Raw genomic sequence first — 18,360 nt, forward strand, 5'->3', positions numbered from 1 at the left:
CTGTTCTCCCTTCTTTATTGCAACACTAAACATATTCCTCTTCCACTTCTTACAAAATTGAAAATATATGGCAAATAAGTGCTACCAGATTCTAATCTTGATTGTTATCCATATGTATAGGTATACACAACTCCTTTATTTTACAGGCAAGGAAACACACTGTACTTTTTTCAGTTTTATGTTTTTATGTAGCTACAGTCTTATATTATCCCAACTACTTTTTTGTTATTGATACCTATGGCGCTATTTATTTTCATTTTGTTGTTGTCTATATTTTAATGAAGTCTAAACATAAGAAAAGGAAACTAAAGTTGTTCTTCATTTCCACAGCTGTAACCTTATTAGAGAAAATACCTACTTTTATTTTAATTTCTTTCATACCAAGATTCATAGCCTAATCATTGAATGTCACCATCATCATCTACGTCTATTTTTTATTTCTCCCCAACTACATTAAGTTAAACTGCCTTGTCAATGAAATTTCACCCATAGCATTTTAAAGAGGAGTTGTTAAAATATTACTTTACTCTGCTGCGTGTTTTTAAACAGTTAACAGATACTATATACCGAAACCTAGAATACACACAAGTTATTGCTCAAATGTATTTGCTGATGAGGTTTTAAATTTTGATTAGTCTTAAAGCACTGAACTGAATATTTAAATATAATTTACAGATTAACTTGATTTTCAAATACCACACCAAAAATATCATGAGGAAGCCTTCACCTAATACCACTGCATGTTTCTTGTCACCTGCATTAATGCATCTTTACAATGACTTAGAAACTACCTTCCTTTTTCTTGCAAGAGAGATATTCAGTATGACTTGAGCTACAGGGACAGTTTGGGCTATATACGCAGGGTGACATTTACAGTATTTTTAAAGCTATTTTTTGAGGGCTAATTAATACATTAATTGAACAGAACTTCTATCCTTTGAAGCACATATTGTAACACAGTCATTTCCTTCCACCTGTCTAGACTGGACTTAGATATAGTATCTGTAATAGCATTTATACATACCATCTTCATCTGTCTGGATAATAGTCTCCTCGCTTTCTTTCCTCCCTTCTGGGTTGGTTAAGATCATTTTGAGACTGACATTCGTGTACGGAGGCAGGTGATCCACAACATGCTGTGGTGCTTTGGGGTCCATGTCCAAGCAGTCTGCCTTGCTCTCATTGCGTCCACAGAAGTAGTGGTAGCATATAGTGACATTGAAAGTGTGGCAACGAGTGATATTGTAACCCAGAGATTCCCAATCCACAGCAATGTGTCTGGCCTGAATCTCAGCAATCTTCAGAGTTTTGGGTGTTCTCATGGGTTCTAGAAAACAGTAAACCAAAGAAAAATGCTGTTAATGTTCTTCATCCTTGCACAGAACTGTAAGATATAGATAATAGCTATAGGGAAGTTAAAACAGAGGATATACCTAGCACATACACAGAAATTACTGGAAGAAGTATCATCCTTTGTCCAGGTACCCTAAAGGGGAAAAACTGCCATAGCCTCCCTGTTTTTTATTTTATTCTTTTTCTGTCTTTCTCTGTAGGTTTCAATTAGTGATTAAGACTTAGTAACAGTGAGAAAAGGAATTGTTAATTAATAGTGTAGCAATTCAAAGCAATTGAGAATACAGACAGCAGATGCAAGAAGATTGACCAAAAGGCCACCCAGCTGTCACCACTGGCTTCCCTTCCTGATATTCCTTCCTTTTTTTTTTTTTTTCTCTTTTTTTTTTTTTTGCACCTGAGTAAATTAGATAATACATCACAGTGGGGTAAAGAGTCAACAGTCACTACACTATGATTTAACATGCCACCAGGCAATGCTATGTACTAATTATACTAATCACCTTACTAAGCCAGCAGTTACAAAAATGATGCAGATATTAATTAATGTTTATTATTTTGGTAATGAGGCTACTCATTCAAGCAAAAGCCCTGAGAAATATTGCAAAAGTGCTTCTGGATATTCCCATTGTATCCCACTTCTTTCAGACAACCAAAACTTTGCCTGGCCACTGCTTTAAACTGGTAATCTCTGAACTGTGACCTAAGCTCACCTGTTCTCCCCATGTGCGTGTCCACCAGCAGAGGATGTGGGACTCCCCAAGCTGTCATCAATCTTTCATCATCTCTCTATTGTATTCATTTCTCATGCAAGACTAACTTTTATGATTGAACTTAATTAAAATGATTACACAATGAAAATCATGACCATGACTATATATACGCTAGTTTCACTAGAAATACACCAAAGGGATCTTTATACTGAGCTAATGCATACTTCTTCACCAGAGAAAATAGAGCCTGCTCTAGGTACAGCTGCAGCCTTGCGTCCTTGTTGGTGTAAGGTCAAAATAGGTGAGATCATCCAAGGAAGTGAAACATGTCATTTCTCTTTCTGGGCCTAACTGTCCTGTTTAACTTGCATTTATGAAATGAGAGTCCCAACCAGGGTACCAGCCAGCCAAAAGCACAGATGGTATATTGAAATAAGGAAATGTCAATCAGTGTAATCTATTCAGCATGCAGTTTGCAAGACAAACTGCAAACATTTTGTCCCAAGCACCAAAACAACCAAATTCTCCATATTACAAAGGTATTTCTAGAAACATGATGAGTGTTAAGGATTAAAAATTTTGCCTATTTCTTTCCATGATCTATCCTTCCCTTTTGGGGTTTTGGACAAGTATGTTCCCTTTGCCCAGAATTACCAATTTATCATATATATGTGGTGAAACACACAAATGAAAAAACAGACTCCCTGGGCAGTAGCTTTCTAAAAATACTGTATAATGTGACAACAGATATCTGAAGCTGAAAGATATTGTTGAAAAGGTCCTTGAGAGATAAGAGACTCGAAGAGAAGGAGATAAAAGGGCTTTTATAGAATAAACAATGGCCAGTGCTTTAGCAAGTACAGACAGGTAAGAGTCAGTTGTAAACAAAAAAGTAGCAACAGGGTAGATCCACTGATGGAGCTGGTAAGAATCTTCAAAGAATCTGCATTTCTTTGGCTACCATATGTACTTAGTTAAAAACAAACTCAGGTGTTGCTTAGGAAAAGTACCACTAATAAATAATTAATTAAATTTAAACATCAGCCTTTTCTCATATAAACAGCAAATTTATTAAAACAAACAAAAAAAAAAAGGTTATATATTCTGTGATTTAGATAATTTTGTGGTCTAATCGAGTAAACGTTGTTTTGTATTTTAGGCTTGTTCTTCTGTCTAAAATAGATTGATTCTTGTCATTTTTTTCTTTCATTATACTAATCCAGGTTGTGCCTCCAACCACCCACAACAGAGGCAGAATTCAAATTTGATTTGAAAGTTTACTGGAACCTCTAAAAGAAGCATAATGTGATACAAGTTGTCTGGTCATGAAGGTTGAAACTATTAGTGTTTGAAGCAGACTTTCAGTAACAGAAAATGCACTACATTTTCATCTTGCTTCCGTCCTGGCGAGTCTTAAAACGCATTCACACTATGGGGTAATGGACTTTCAAAAGAGGGAAGAAAAAAATAAGAACTTTATTAATGTTATTTCTTGAAGAAAAATTATTTTACAATTCTATGCAAATTTTACAAATGTGTCACAGTATCAGAGGAGATATTGAAAAGCATCCTTTATTCACCTGTCAAAAAGGAATGAATGAAAGACAGAGTGTGATCTCACTTTCTCACAACTATTCCCTTCTTTGGCAGAAATTAAACAACTTCTGCAATATTGAGATGGTAATTAAAGTCTGCAGAGTCTCTCAACAGCTTTGGTAAACTCTGCCAAAATTCCCACTGCTCCTAAAATGATGCTTTAAAAACACAATTTTACTCTCGCCTCTGGGCAACATTTATCTCAGGGATCTCTAGAGGTAAAGACCAATTGTTTTAAACTACCACACCACAAAGTCTCCATCTGTAACACCTCACTAGAAAGCAATCTCCCAATAATTATTTTTTCTCAGATAAAACACCATTGAATTTTTGAGCAGGTTTCCCAAAAATCCCAGCACCTCATTAAAAATAATTTTATTCTAGATAGCGGCAAAAGGAAGTGTTCAGCTACCATTTTTTCCTTTCTCCCTCACACTTATGGGACTCCAGCTTCCTGAAACATTTTCTTAACTGTGATTTAATTTTGATTTACACATTTTTTCTGATCCTTTGATATGCTTTCTATACTACTAAACCCCGTAATTCACTCAATCTGTCTTCCCAGTTGTTTTTCCCCACCTTCCCTCTTTCAGCCACAGCTAGAACTTTTATCCAAAATGCCTGGGCATCTAAGTCCTTGACTTCTTGCTTCTTCATTAACCTAATTATGCCAAATCAGCACCCTCTGCCAAAGAGGGAAGAAATAAAACTCTCTCAAAATCTATTCATTTCTTAACCTATCAGCTGGAGTTTCAATAATACTAACAATGGTGGAAAGCCCTTAATATTTTCCAAACATTAATTACCAATTACTCCTGTGAGACAGGTAAGTGTTGTTAACCTTTTTTTTTTTTTTTTTTTATTATTATTATTTATTTATTTATTTATTTATTTATTTATTATTCCTGCAAGGAGGAAAAGACACAAAAAGGTTAATAGCTTGTTCAAAGCTCCAAGGTGTTTTACTGACAGCACCAGAAGAAAACCGAGTGGTCCCCATCTCCCAGGTCATCTGTGCTCTGGCCACCAGGCAGCAGTGGCTCAGAGCAGTAGCCCTTCAGAGATTTCATTTACACTTGACTTTCCAGTGCCTATGCAGAAATGTGAACTCCACTGCTGGCTCCTCAGCTCTAGTTCCTTCTTAGAAGAGTTCATGCTGTTTTTCTTAGAACAAGTTTGAAAGCATAACAGTGCCCAGACACTAAGTGAAGACCTAAGCATTAAGCCAAGTTATTTGAAAAGCAATAGTTTGGCTTATTCATTTCCAAGTTAATACACTGAGTCAAGTTCTAATGAGGGGGAGGATTTTTAAAGATTTCTTGATTTTGAGTTTAAAAGTTGCAGGATGCAACACCTTTTTATAGTTATTTAATCCTGTTTTTAAAATTAAAATTGAGAAAGGGGTATTCATAATTTTTTTTTTTTCAAGTGTTCCTCTGCAATAGAAAACACATTTAACACTGAAGACAGCTCCTTGTGGTGATGGCAGAAAGTATTTTGGCCTCCTGTTGTTGCTAGAAACTCAATATCCTGTGACTGTATAAAGCATGAACATCCTGACCAGCAGGGTCACATCCTCCAAAAGAAACACAGCAACAAGGCATATGGAGGGTTTGGTGGTGTCAGGGTATTGACCTTTAGGTCAGTGAAAATACATAATTCATTCTTCATATGAGAGACTGAAGAAGGAGGACTTCAGTCCCAGTTTTATCTGCAGACGGTAAAGTACAATTCTTACTAACTGCCTCGTTATGCCCTTCGGTCTGTATGGTTTCCTCCACTAAACCTACCTTGTCCTCCAGAGCCCCTCTCCAGTGGGCATGCTGCTCACTGCCAGACCCCCTGACTGCGGTGGCTGCTTTGACCTCCATGCAGCCCCAGCTCTGCCTCCTGCCCTCGGCACCTGAACTCTGTTGTCTTCCTCCTCCTCACCCTCACCGCCCCTCTTGGCAAACAAATGCTACCATCCGCTCTACGCCTCAGATCCATCACCCAGTCTGACTGCTGTTACTCTCAATTAAAAACAGAAGCACTGGGAGAATATCAAAATAAAAGAAAAAACAATAATAAAAGATCTCTACATTTACACAGACTACTAAGTCCTCATTCCTTATCCAGAAACTGCATTAAGTAAAAGAATTACATGCACGTGCCATTCACTTGCAACAATTTATGGATCAAAACGATTTAACCCAACGTTATGGAATAAAATAAAGAACAGCTTTAGTAATTCTCCAAAGGTTAATAATCCAGGGATAGCTGGCAAAAGAGACAAAACCTGTTGACCCCACACCATCTCTCAACTGCCGGATGATTTAATAAGAAGCTCCAGATAACAGATAAAATGAAATTCAATTTCTTTAGTGCTCAATAAGCAACATGTGATACGACAGGTCAATATCAGAGCCTCTTTGTAGAGATTATCTTCACTTATACAGAAATGGCAGTGAAAACAAAAGCCTTCACAGTTATAGAATAAACAAGGTGAGAGCATGCATTTTCTCAAAATCAATTTTTAATGATAAAACTTATTACCTGAATTACAAATTTCCCATCAAATAAGACTAGGAAAGAATGGTAAGTCCTTTGCTTTTTCAGCCTTTCATTAGAAAGCCTAAACATTGATTGCAATATGCAGTTATCTGCAAGGGGAGGAGGAATTAGGTTTTCTGACCAGCAGGTAGAACACACATTTGTTTGCAGGAAATGGAAAACTATCAGACAAATTTTAAAGCACAAACACTTCAAATAAAGATGGTGCTTCTTGAACGCTGCCATATGCTGTCACCCAGTGCATCCTGCCAGTGTATACAATTTTAATTGGGATTGGCTTTCTGATTTCCAATCCCATCCCCCCCCTTCAACTATTTCTAGTAAGGCATTACAATGAGGAGCTGACTTCAAACTTCTGCTTTACCTACACTGACTGAAATTCATATCACATTTCAAGAGTGACTCAGGTCACTTCTATTGGTGACGTAGAAAGAGAAAACTAAGTGGTAGAATCTCAGGTTTAGGAAGGCAAGATAATGCATAAATTCACACAAGTTTTGAGGGAACTACAAACAGATGTGGGACTTATATCGCATAAAAACTCTGACATACAAAAGCAAATGTATGATAATTTGTAAAGGCATAGAGTCAGTTGGATTTAAGATTGCAACCCTGTACTTTAAAATGCAGTTTCTGACCAAACGTCCTTTAATTATCTTGCCCTGAGACTTTAAAATAAAAATGACAGGAAAAAAATGTCCTAATTTTTCTGCTAATATTCTGTCCGAACAGCCACTGGAATTCCCCAGACTTTTCTTTGTGAGAATATGAGCCTCTCTGTCCCGTGGCTTCTCCTGACCTTTCCAGGAGGGGTCTCTCCTTGGCATGTGGGAAATAAAAAGAGGATTATTCTTAGATGTCAATGTGGATCCTGCTGCTTCCTTGGTTCACGCAAGGTCCTACAAAAACAAAATGTTCCCAAAACTAAAAAAAAATATGTTACAGTCCTCCTGCTGTAAAGAATTCTTCTAAAAAGACCACTAATAAAAGCATGTAAGAATGGCACGAGTACACTGGAGAAAGTACAATGACAAAGAAAACAGCTGACAAATGTGCAGTAAGAAAACACTTTCCTTATTTGCTCATTTCAGATGCATTACTCTCAATTATTACTTTTGCTACCAGCGACCAATGAACAGTGCAGAAAGATTTTATATATATACACTGACTAAGCTCCCTCACATCATAAAATCAGTTAAGATTGCTGTATATAAAAGCGTATCACTGGTTGAACAGGACTGGACTAAAGTTATCATAAATTTCAACACACAACCGGAGTCTCAGCAAGAGAGAACATCAACTGTGATCACTTCTGCATTTATGTGGGTGATCTGTTAGCATACTCTTTGCCTTCAGTCACTTAAATGTATCATCTAGTATGTAGACATGTGATTTTAAACTCTATCTAAATTCCCTTTATGCCCAAGTCTGAAAGATTAAAAACAAAACCAAACCAAAACAAAACACAGGTACAACATAAATCAGCTGACATAATTTACTTATGGACTTTAGAAGGAGAGAAGTTGAGCCTCAAAAGCACTCTGTCAGTCTCTCCACTGACCAAGAAGGCAACCATGAAAATTCAGAGGTGGACATCTACAGCTGGTCTGATGGCTTGCTCAAAGGCAAGACACATAGTGTGTAGAAGAAAAGCACTGGGGCTTGGGATCTGACACATCCAAATTATATAAATATATTGTATAACCATTACTAGCTGTCTTTTGTACCCTTGAATTGGTTGTCCTCTAGTGGCTGAAGGTACACCACAGAAACTTATTTTCCAGTTCAGTTTCAAAGAAATATGGTTTGAACATGCTGAGACAGCTCTTTGTTTGCAAAACAAAGAGTACTAACTGGGGACAAGGAAGAAATTTCCTCCAAAAGCACACTCCTTTAGTAAAGCTAAAGCACTAATATACCGTCTCTCAGTCTCCATTGGAAACAACTAGGCCATGTTATTTGAAAGGGAGCATCCTATAATTAAATTATGTTTTGAACAAAAAAAGAAAACCCTAGGTATGTTGATCTGCCCTAGAATACACATGATGAAAACCTTGTGTTTCAAGGATCTAATAATCCAAAAGAATGTAGTTCAGACTCACTCCCTAAGGAATATAAATCATACCACAAATGCCTAAATTACACGGCAAATCTTGCAGGGAATATGTGTATCCTACTGAGGTATGATTATGGATGCCTAAGTGATGTGCTTGCCAGAGGAATACTTACAACCATACTACTAGAAACTAGGTATAGCTCTTGGCAGAATTTAATCTGTTTGAATATGGCTCCAGTGCTGAAGAAAAGGAATAGCCATGTAACTTCTAAAAGCAATGCATGCTTCTTTAGGAGCTTCTACAGAAAACGTATCTTAAAACAAAGTTGATGTAAGAACATATATGTACGCTAAATAACAATATGATGATAATACAAGAAAGCCCAATTTATTCAGACATCCCAAGAATGCCATGCATTTCAGCCTTATTTCCTTGAACAGCTCTTTCTTTTTATGACAGAATAGTTCTCGTTTCCTTTTCAAGTTTCTTTCCTCTAACTCTGGCAGATTTCTGAACATTTCTAAGTAGAGTTAAAGGCCAGCTTAGAGTTAAAGGCAAAATCAATTAACAACACTGGCCTTAACTACTTAATGATACTTCATGAATCATTTACTTAGAGCCACAGACTCTTTCTTGCTATCTGTGTGGATTCCTAACCAAACCACAAAAAATCATCCACTAATTGGATCAACATAGACTTTTCATTTGTTATTAGAATAATAACCTATTATCCCAGATACTCCAGTTTGGGAGCATCTGCAATCCCTCATATCCTGAAAAAAATCCCTCATATCTGGAAACAGGACTTCAGTCCTGCATGTAAGTACAGGTCAGAAAGTCTAACCAAGGTATTCTTTATTTTATTATTCTCCTCCTCTCCCCTAAATCTTGTTCCATGTCACCAGTTTAGACGCTTGACATTTGCCAACCAAATCTGAAAACTCAGGCTTTTAATCTTTTTAAACTTAGAAGCATAAAGAAATAGTGAACATCAAAGAAAGGCAATTCAAATGAAGTTGAAAGAAACCGTACAATCAGGTAATTTCAGCAGTCAGACAGAAAATGAAAAATTAACAGGTATGCATTTCTGTAATAAAAATAGAAGGAATTACCGATCATCTCTTCTTTCAGATGTGTAACATATATAGAATACAAAATAAATAGGGATGCAAACACACAAAAAGAACCCATTTTGTGTACATTAGCATGTCCATCTATTCCTCACATGAAATATGCACCCAGAATAAATAAAACAATAGCATTTACACTGTACTAGCAGTATAGATTTATGTTGTTGCTAACAAAGGTTATAATGCAACTGCATAAAAATCCATGAGATTTTTCCCTTTTCATTTCATCCAGCAACTAACTTATTAAGCCAGTTTACAAATCTCTTATTGACCATGTACCTCAGGGAGCTGAAAAAAACGTATGAATTATTACATAGATAATCAGTTGTACTACACTAGTTTCAGTAGCAGTGAGAGGATATTCAATATATTCTAGAATATACCTTTTTGGATGCAAAATAAAGTTGTTCCTACTTCAGAGGTATAGCAAAGAGATTAAATATAACTGCACTACTGACAATTATTTGCCCATTCCCTCTTGATAGTATGTTTATTCTATTGCCTCCATGCATGATTAACAGTTTGTGCATCCTTCACATGTAATCAATAGCTGTGAAGCCCCGTATTAGCTTTAGAGATTAGACATCCCTTGATAATAAATTCAATTGATTCCTGCAGTTTAGCTTAGCTGCAGAAATCCCACAACATTTTTTTATTTTTTTTTTTAGTTTAAATTAAAAGGAGATATATAGTCTAGGAGCAAAGAGGAAAAGCTGCCATGACCTCTATAAACTCATTCCTCCAGAAGAACAAAACTGTCTCGTGTTGTAAAACATGAATCAGCATGTCAACAAGAATCAAGCTGCAACAGTAAGCACAGGGAAAGCCTGACATTTTAAAATTCCTAGGAAACCTATCCAGGACTGCGATGGTGGAGATTAATTGTCTAAGGTCAATTACAAAATTAACAGTGATAGGAATAAATGAACCTTCAACATAAAAAAATAACAAATTAATTAGAGGCATGGTTCTATTGAACATGACTGAAAGACTCATCATCTAAAATAACCCATATATATAAATACAAAGAATTTATAATACATATTTGCATACACATTTTACCCACTAACCTAGTGAACTTAACCACTTAACACTATGAAGAAAACATTTACAAACATTTACTTGAATACAAATCACCACATTTCTAAGGTGATATGTTTTTCATTTCTCTCCAATGAACATTCATAAACATCATTTTATATCTTTGTTTACAGACAATGTATTTGGGACCTTAACATGTTTTCAGTATTGATGCAAAATGCCTAAGCTGGAGTAGTGTGAATAAGCAATATTCTATGGATATCATGTCTTCTATGGATATCATTAAAGCTTCCTTTCTCTAGTGTATAAAAATATTGGTCCTTCAAGTCAGGAAAATTATATACCACCATATGAAATAGAGTGACCACAGTCACAGAACACAGTCTATAAGAACCAAAACCAGAAAATACAGAAGAGAGAGTTGGTGAAAGAACTATTGCCACATTCACCTCTGATGAATGAGAATTGAAAACTGGAAATGAATGAGAAATTAAAACTGGAATTGAAAGCTGGAATCATGATACTCACTTAAAGTTTTTACATACATGTATAAGTGTGCATGTGTGTATGCACACAGGCATTCCCCTACATGCAGATACAACACTTATCCCTCAAACTGCATCCTCTCTCTGCACACTTAGTGCAACATTCTCAACTCACTCTGCCTCTGTTCCCATTTAGCCCCACCTGGCTCCTGGTGCCCCTGGGGCTGAAGCCCCTTATCCCCACCCACCCCTGCAAAGAGCAAAGGATGAAATTTCTCTCTGCTGAACAGCCTACAACTTGGTCCTTCCCATGCTGTGTTTGTATGGCAAAGCCTACCGATAGCTGTCATACTGTGCTCTGGCTCTGCCACTTTGACCAAACCAATATATAATGCAGTTATTTTGCACAAATTATACACACACATATATATCTGTCATCTACTGTGTATTATTAAAGTTGGCTGAAACAAAAATTAATCAAGTGGCTTAAAACCACATACCATAAATGACACAGGCAGTGCTACTAATAACATCCCTTGTTATATTATTACTGAGTTTCTACTGTAGATGTCGGTACTCAAGCAAATCAGAATAAGAAAGGATGTATGAAATGCCCTTTCCCACTTATAAAGATACTCTGCCTACAGCAAATCTCAGTTTTCCCCTCCTGGAATACATCTCATTTGTTGCTGTTATGGCTCTCATTTAAATTTTAGATGAGCAGCATATGTTCAACAATGGCTGGTATCAGGACACGATAAAGATCTGAGTTTGAGATTCTGATCTACCTAAGCCTTACTGCAATGGAGAATGGATAAAACCAGATTTACAAAAATCAGGCAGAAACTTGCATTGTCAAAATTATTTTTCTTTTAAAAAACTTAGATGCATAGGATAAATTATTAAGGACTGTAAAAATACACTAACTTACTGTTATAGATTCAAATGATTAAAATAAAAAATGTACAACTGAGCCCTCCATAAATGCACATGAGGATTTTAAAATATTCACAGGATCAATGGAAAATGCAACATTTAAAGCCAACTGAAGCTTCATAAATCTATTGCTGAATCATTCAATGCATATGTTGTCTACTTCTTGTTCTACCTGTGAAACAATACTGGTATCAATTGTTATTATTAATATTGTTATTATTTTACCTCAAATGTCCAAACTTGTGGCTTCTATTGGACAGAAAGGTTTTCCTTAAGTACCTGGAAATTTATTTAGTAAATTGGCTTTATTTTGTTCATAGGTTCATTCGAAGCTAAGACAGTACTGTGAAAATGTAAGAAAGCTTGTGTTCTTCTTAAATGAAGACAAAAATAAAACAGGTGGGCAAAAAAAAATAAAATCCTTTGGCATTAAAATCTTAAAGAAAATAAACAACTTTCAAAGGTACTTAGAACTCTAAAATACTGCTAAGGTGCCAAGCAGGCAAATTCTTTTTAAAGCTAGATACCTGACTACCATGAATTTTACCACCTTTGAATTTTAATGAAACTTTGGGACCTAAGTCACTTACCCACCTGCAAAAAAAATAGTATTACAAATTAAAAAAAACCTTCTAAAAATATTGGTCAATGGCCAATGCCAATTCAATATCAAAATGTGATGGCTTACCCTGTGTAAGGAATCCTTTTTCCTTATGCATCTAGCATACTTTTAGCTGATATTGATTACAAAAATTTTATACAATAAAAACTATTCTGTGCATTTTAAGCAACTCCATTTCAATTCAACTGTCCCTTGACATATCTAAGACAAAAAATGTATTGTTGAGTAAACAGGAAAAGCACTGCTATAATTTTCTAATGTAACAGTCATTAGATGAGAAAATGTAAATAATTAGAAACTACAGTCTAAGCTTGTTAATTTTCAGAGGAAAAAGGCTTCTCTGAAAAGTCCTTTTACGTGTTTGCTTTCAGAAAGGAAAAGGATGATAAGGATAAAAAGCTTTTTATTTTGGCTTTATTTGCCCACTGTCTGGGCAGAATTCATGTGTTGTTGGTTCTCTTTCCTGCAATCATCTGGCTACAAAGGTTTTGCAAGGCCATTGTGGGAATGGGGACCCAGTCCTGCAGAATCCTGTGGTCCTGCAGATGCCATTGCTCAGACCGAGTCCAGGTCTGTAGAGCGGAGCTCTTGAGCTCCTTTTCCATGCTGTGGGATAGGGGCCTTGTGACAAAGAATGCAAAAGTAGTGAAAAAGCCTCGCTCACCAATGGAGGCACTGGCAAGCTGTGGAAGTACTTTCTAAAATACACTGTGAGCTCTAAATAATATATTTCCATTTAACTGCATAAAATACTCTAAGAAGAATTGTCCTGCTGCTCATGTTCAATCAGCTAGTGTTTCTCAGAGCTATTGTTTTCTGGCTAAGCAGAAACTTGGAAAATGTAAAATAACTCACCTACAGCAAAACAAGGTAATTTGTTTTAGAAACAGCTTTCACTTTGCAAAAAAGGTGGCAAAGCTAGCAATTTACTGGACCCAGAAAAAGAAAAGGATTTTAGATTTTGTTGATAGTAACTTCTACTCCTTTTAAAATGAGATGTTTTGTATAAAATGTGATTAATTAATGAGCAGTTGATCTTGCTTCGTACAGAACAGATGGTGTTGCTAAATGCAAACCCAACAAATGTAGTTTTCATTCACATGCAAATGTAAAGGATTAGTTCTTCACTGGAAAAAGAGTCACCACTCTTTACTATGTCTTTTCTTATTCTAGGATATCTATCCAGTCCATGCTGTCAGTCATATTGAATAATTTTACGTTTTTACTTTCAAAAAGATATTGTACTAGCACAGTTGTCTTGGCTTCACAGTTACAGCAAAGCAACTGCTGATGTGATAGTGAGACCAGCACTACTCTAAGTCACCCAAGAGAGTGTCAATCATGCTTGCTGAGTAAGTGGAGCATTAAATTATTTTTTTATGCTGATGTTGTACATGCTGAATCACTGTCATCATACAATCACAACAGAATGCAAAAAAGAAAGGCAGCCAATTAGTCAAGTCAACGCCACACAAGCACACATGGGATAATTTGCAAGTGCAGGCTAATTGCTGGACACCAGCTTCATGTCACTTAAAATAGATTTATTGCTGAGTGTAATAAATGCTCAAGAATAAAAAGAACAGCAATCTCCTCCTCCCAACTTATTACTGAAATACTTAAAAAAAAAATGCTGTCTGTTCACAGTTTTAGAGCTAGCTTCTCTGCTGTAATTTTTTTTAACCTCTTTTAACTGTTTACCTTTTAGAGAATGGCATAACGCACACACAGGCTATCTACTACCATCCTGTCTTGTCGTCACAATCAACCCACCAGTTCATAACCTTTACTGACAATCACAATAATATGCTGGATTAAAAATCTGCTGTGGAATGTCTTTAATATCTCTAGAAATATAAAATTCCTCAGAACTAGTTGAAGACTTACAGCTTGTGAAATGGTTTCTGGCTTACATTCCAAATATACCTGATTCTTTTGCTTTCCCTCTCAAAATGACCCTATTCATATTCCTACCCACACCCATTCATACCAGCTACTGATTACCAGACTTAATTTCCCACTACTGGCCACATTCTTTATAACCATATTTTCACTTTCTCCTTGAATTGACTCTTGAAGTTATGACAGCCTATGCCTTCCCAAATGTATTAGACAAAATTATAATACACAATTACTTGAGATACAACCAGGACAACAACAACAAACAAAATACTCATTTGCTTTTCCCAATAGTCCCTCCATGTCTTGCTTTTGACTTGCATGACTGGAATAGAGAGCACATGACAGTGTCATAGAATTCAGCTTGGAAGGGACTTCTGGAGGCCATATAACACAACTTCCTGCCCTAAACAATTATATCAAGTTGCTCAGGAACTCATCCAGCCAATTTCTGAATATGTTCAAGGAGGGCGATTCTTTATCTTCTCAGGACAACATGCATACGATATGAATATACCCAAATATAGAATTTATACATGTAAATGCAACTTCAAGTCTTGAGGTGATTTCTACTTTGTGTTTGGAACAAAACTCCCGAGGAGCAGAGAATTCCACAGTTTCCTACAAAACCTCAGACTCTACCTTCACACCAGAAAGCACTCCACTTAAATTTCACCTTGTTTCACCTTCTCTGACATACAGCTTTGCAGTTCACAAAATAACAGAAGCATTGCTTCCTATAAAAAGATATTTTTTATTGAAGTATGTGAGTTAAATGTGCAAAAAATTTCGAAGAGCAGAATTTAGGTCTCATCTTCCCAAACTGCCTGATAACATCATATACTTTGCTCATTGCCCCATTTAGATAACATCAGGCACTTTGGGAAGATGAGAGCTAAATTCAACAGAACTGATGAACCCCCTTTACTCTGGTCAACGTATTTTCCACCATTATTTAGAGACATTTGACGAGGGGCAGCTCTTGAAACAAAATGGGTTGAGGTTAAGCTGTTTAATTTAATAACCCTTGGATTACTATACATATCTTCCAGAAATTTGTAGCTGTATTTTTTTCTTCTTCTTTTCTCTAAGAGAGAGAGAGATTAAGTTGTTTTTAACTTCTAGTGGATGTGGTAACAATTCAAGAACAGATCTCAATCATTACAAGTGTGCAGTGATGCAACTAAGTAATTGGCCTTCTTAAGAAAAGAAAAGATGGGAAAGGCCATTTAAAATCTGAACATACAAGACACTGAAGCCATTATTTTCACATCTACACAAAATCATACATGTCAGAGTCTTGTGAGACACTGGCTAATATCCTTACACTTTTCTGATCTGTTCTGCCACTGTAATAAGCACTATGATTAATGAAATTTATGCTTTCAGTCTGCTTTAACTGCTATACTACCAAAGCAGTGCAGAGCTCTTTTCAGCATTACAACAAAATGAGTAATCTGTATTAACTGCTTGTGAGCAAAGGTTTTTATGCAGCGATTGAAGAGGCTGATAGAATATGTGACTTTCACAGCTAAGCATTTAAATCAAGCCAGTTACTGTCAGGGAGAACTAGCTTACTTAACAATGAGGTTTACCATCAGATATTTCTGCCAGGCTACAGTAGGGCTTCAATGCTGGCTTATCTAAGTGACACATGGTCTGCAAGAATGAGGGCATGTACTCTGAAAGGAGAGAGCACAGGTTGTATTTCAAGCATAACTCCTGAATGGTTTCAGAGAAAAAAGTCACCATGGCTATAGAAATTTCAAAGCAAAGAGCAAATGCTCTACTCACAATTTGTTTCCCAAGGAATGATCATCCCTCAAGAAACACATGCAGTAAGTATTTCATCCAAAAAGGACAACAGACTGCTTGTCCTCTTTTGGACACAAATGCTATTGCCTAATTAAAGCAGGGTATACAAAATGGCACTTCCCTCATTTGCTGAGGAGTTTGCTGGGGCTTTTAAAACTATTCTCTGTTTAAATGTACTTTTTTTTTTTTCTCTAAGGACAAAAATCTCATGGAAATTTATCTGAAATTTCTGCTTGTTTTCTTTGTTGTTGCTGGCTCTGAACACTCATTCTTGCTTAGCTATCTTGGTCAGACCATGACTGAGCAGTGCACTAGGAAAACCGCAATCTGCCATAGAAAGTGTTCAAAATACTCTGAGTTGGTTGGTCTACTGATCAAATTTACCTAAATATAAATATAACTGAAGAAGTTCTCCAGAGACTCATAAGAAATTAATTTCAATTAAATAGCCTACAAACCAAACAGCTTTGTCTTTAATAGAACTTGTTGGGAACAGTTTTACACTGCATGCATTTTATGCAGCTGTTTAAAAGCCACATTATAACAGTCAGAATTTGGCAGTTGCGAAGGTCAAGCAGTCAAAGCCAAAAGACACCAGAATATGTTGATAACAATAATAGGGACTAGTTGCAAAGGTAGGTGAAGTTGCAAAACTTGCATTGATTGCCCTCATCTCCATTTGAGCATGAAAATCCAACAAGTTTAATTTCCCTAATACTCCTTGAAAAAAGACAAGATGAGAAATCATTTTAGCGATGCTGTTACAAAGTAAAAACAAATGACTGAGCTGTAGCTATGATTACAATTATGATTATACTTTGGTACTGCACAGATTATAATATCCTAGCATTATGTGGTTTGTGCTACTGCTTGAGTTCAATTTCCTTCAGATAATGTATTTGGATTCCATAATATGCCTCTTTGGTGAAACCGATGAATCCAGTGATAATTCCTCACAGAGTTATAATTTATGGCAATTGTCTGTTTCCACCACTTTTCTCAGTAATTTGTTCCAATGATTAATAGCCTCACTGTTAAAGATAAATAAGTGTGCCTTACTCCTAATTTGAATGAGCCTGGTCTCAGCATGCAGACATTAGAGCTTCTCACATTCTTCCACCTTTAGAGTAAAGAAGCCTTTTGTACCTGGCAGTATTTTTTCCCCATATACTCTACAGTGTATACATATATAGTGCACTCCTCACCTCCCACCCTCTCTCTGATAGACTTAAACGATCAAGATTTTTAAGCCACTTACTGTGAGACTACTTGTTAAGCAATGACTCCTGTTTTGGCACTCTTATTCCTTCCTCCCAAATATTCATCACTCTGTTGAAAGCCTGGCCACAGGATGTGCATGCAAAATATCAATATTTGTCATACACAACTTTGCTCCTCTGTTCTTGTCATAGTACTATACAAAGAACTATTGTTGACTGCTTAGTTACATCCCCCTAAAATTCTCAGGTTTCGGTGCTACTTCTGCGAAATGAATTTGTTTATATTTACATGTAGGTAGTAAGACACAGTATCTGTACTCTCTCTTCCTTAAACTATCATAGCAGAAAAAAAAAGCAGAAATCAAAAAAACAAACCTAACCCACAAAGCAAGTTCATAAGTAACAAAATTCTGATGAGTTTAACATCATGAACTTATGCGGTGAGCTATCTTGCCTTTGCAGACCCTCATTTCACAGCTTAAAATGTAATCAAAATATTAAAATTTTGTAAGATTAAAAATAAACACAAACATCTAATGTAAGTGTCAGCAAAACTTATCTGCAAATATCTTCACTAGTTTACTTTGCTCATTGCCCCAAATTTAGAATATGCATCTACAGATTTCTGTAATTAAAATGTGACAATTATGCCACATTATCATCTGCAAAGAAAAATAAAAACAAATCAGAAAAGAATGTCAATGCAGGGGGAGAGTAGGTCATGCTGTCTCCCTATATAAACACCACAAAAAGGTCATGCTTGACTGCAAAAAACAATCATACTTTTTTTTTTTTTTTTTTTTTTTTTTTTTTTTTTTTCCTTAAAGACGAGTGTCTTACTGAAAGTCACTGAAGCTTCCCCAAGGACAGCTTGAATTAGAGTCAGAGGCCAAACATAAAGACACCTCTCTGAAACCTAATCCCCTTGCCCATTTAAAAT

General features: G+C 36.1%; 1 protein-coding gene across 11 annotated transcripts in view; it reads right to left on the reverse strand.

The window, feature by feature from the left end:
• The window catches only part of PTPRK (protein tyrosine phosphatase receptor type K), a 413,276-nt gene that overhangs the window by 99,748 nt on the left and 295,168 nt on the right, over positions 1 to 18,360 (reverse strand). For all 11 annotated transcript variants that reach the window (XM_084515260.1, XM_084515257.1, XM_084515265.1 and 8 more), the window contains exon 8: positions 1,025 to 1,327. In XM_084515260.1, the coding sequence (XP_084371386.1) occupies positions 1,025 to 1,327 (303 nt within the window). The remainder of the gene's footprint in view (positions 1 to 1,024; positions 1,328 to 18,360) is intronic.

This window comes from Aythya ferina (assembly GCF_964211825.1).
Source record: "Aythya ferina genome assembly, chromosome: 3".
NCBI lineage: Eukaryota > Metazoa > Chordata > Aves > Anseriformes > Anatidae > Aythya > Aythya ferina.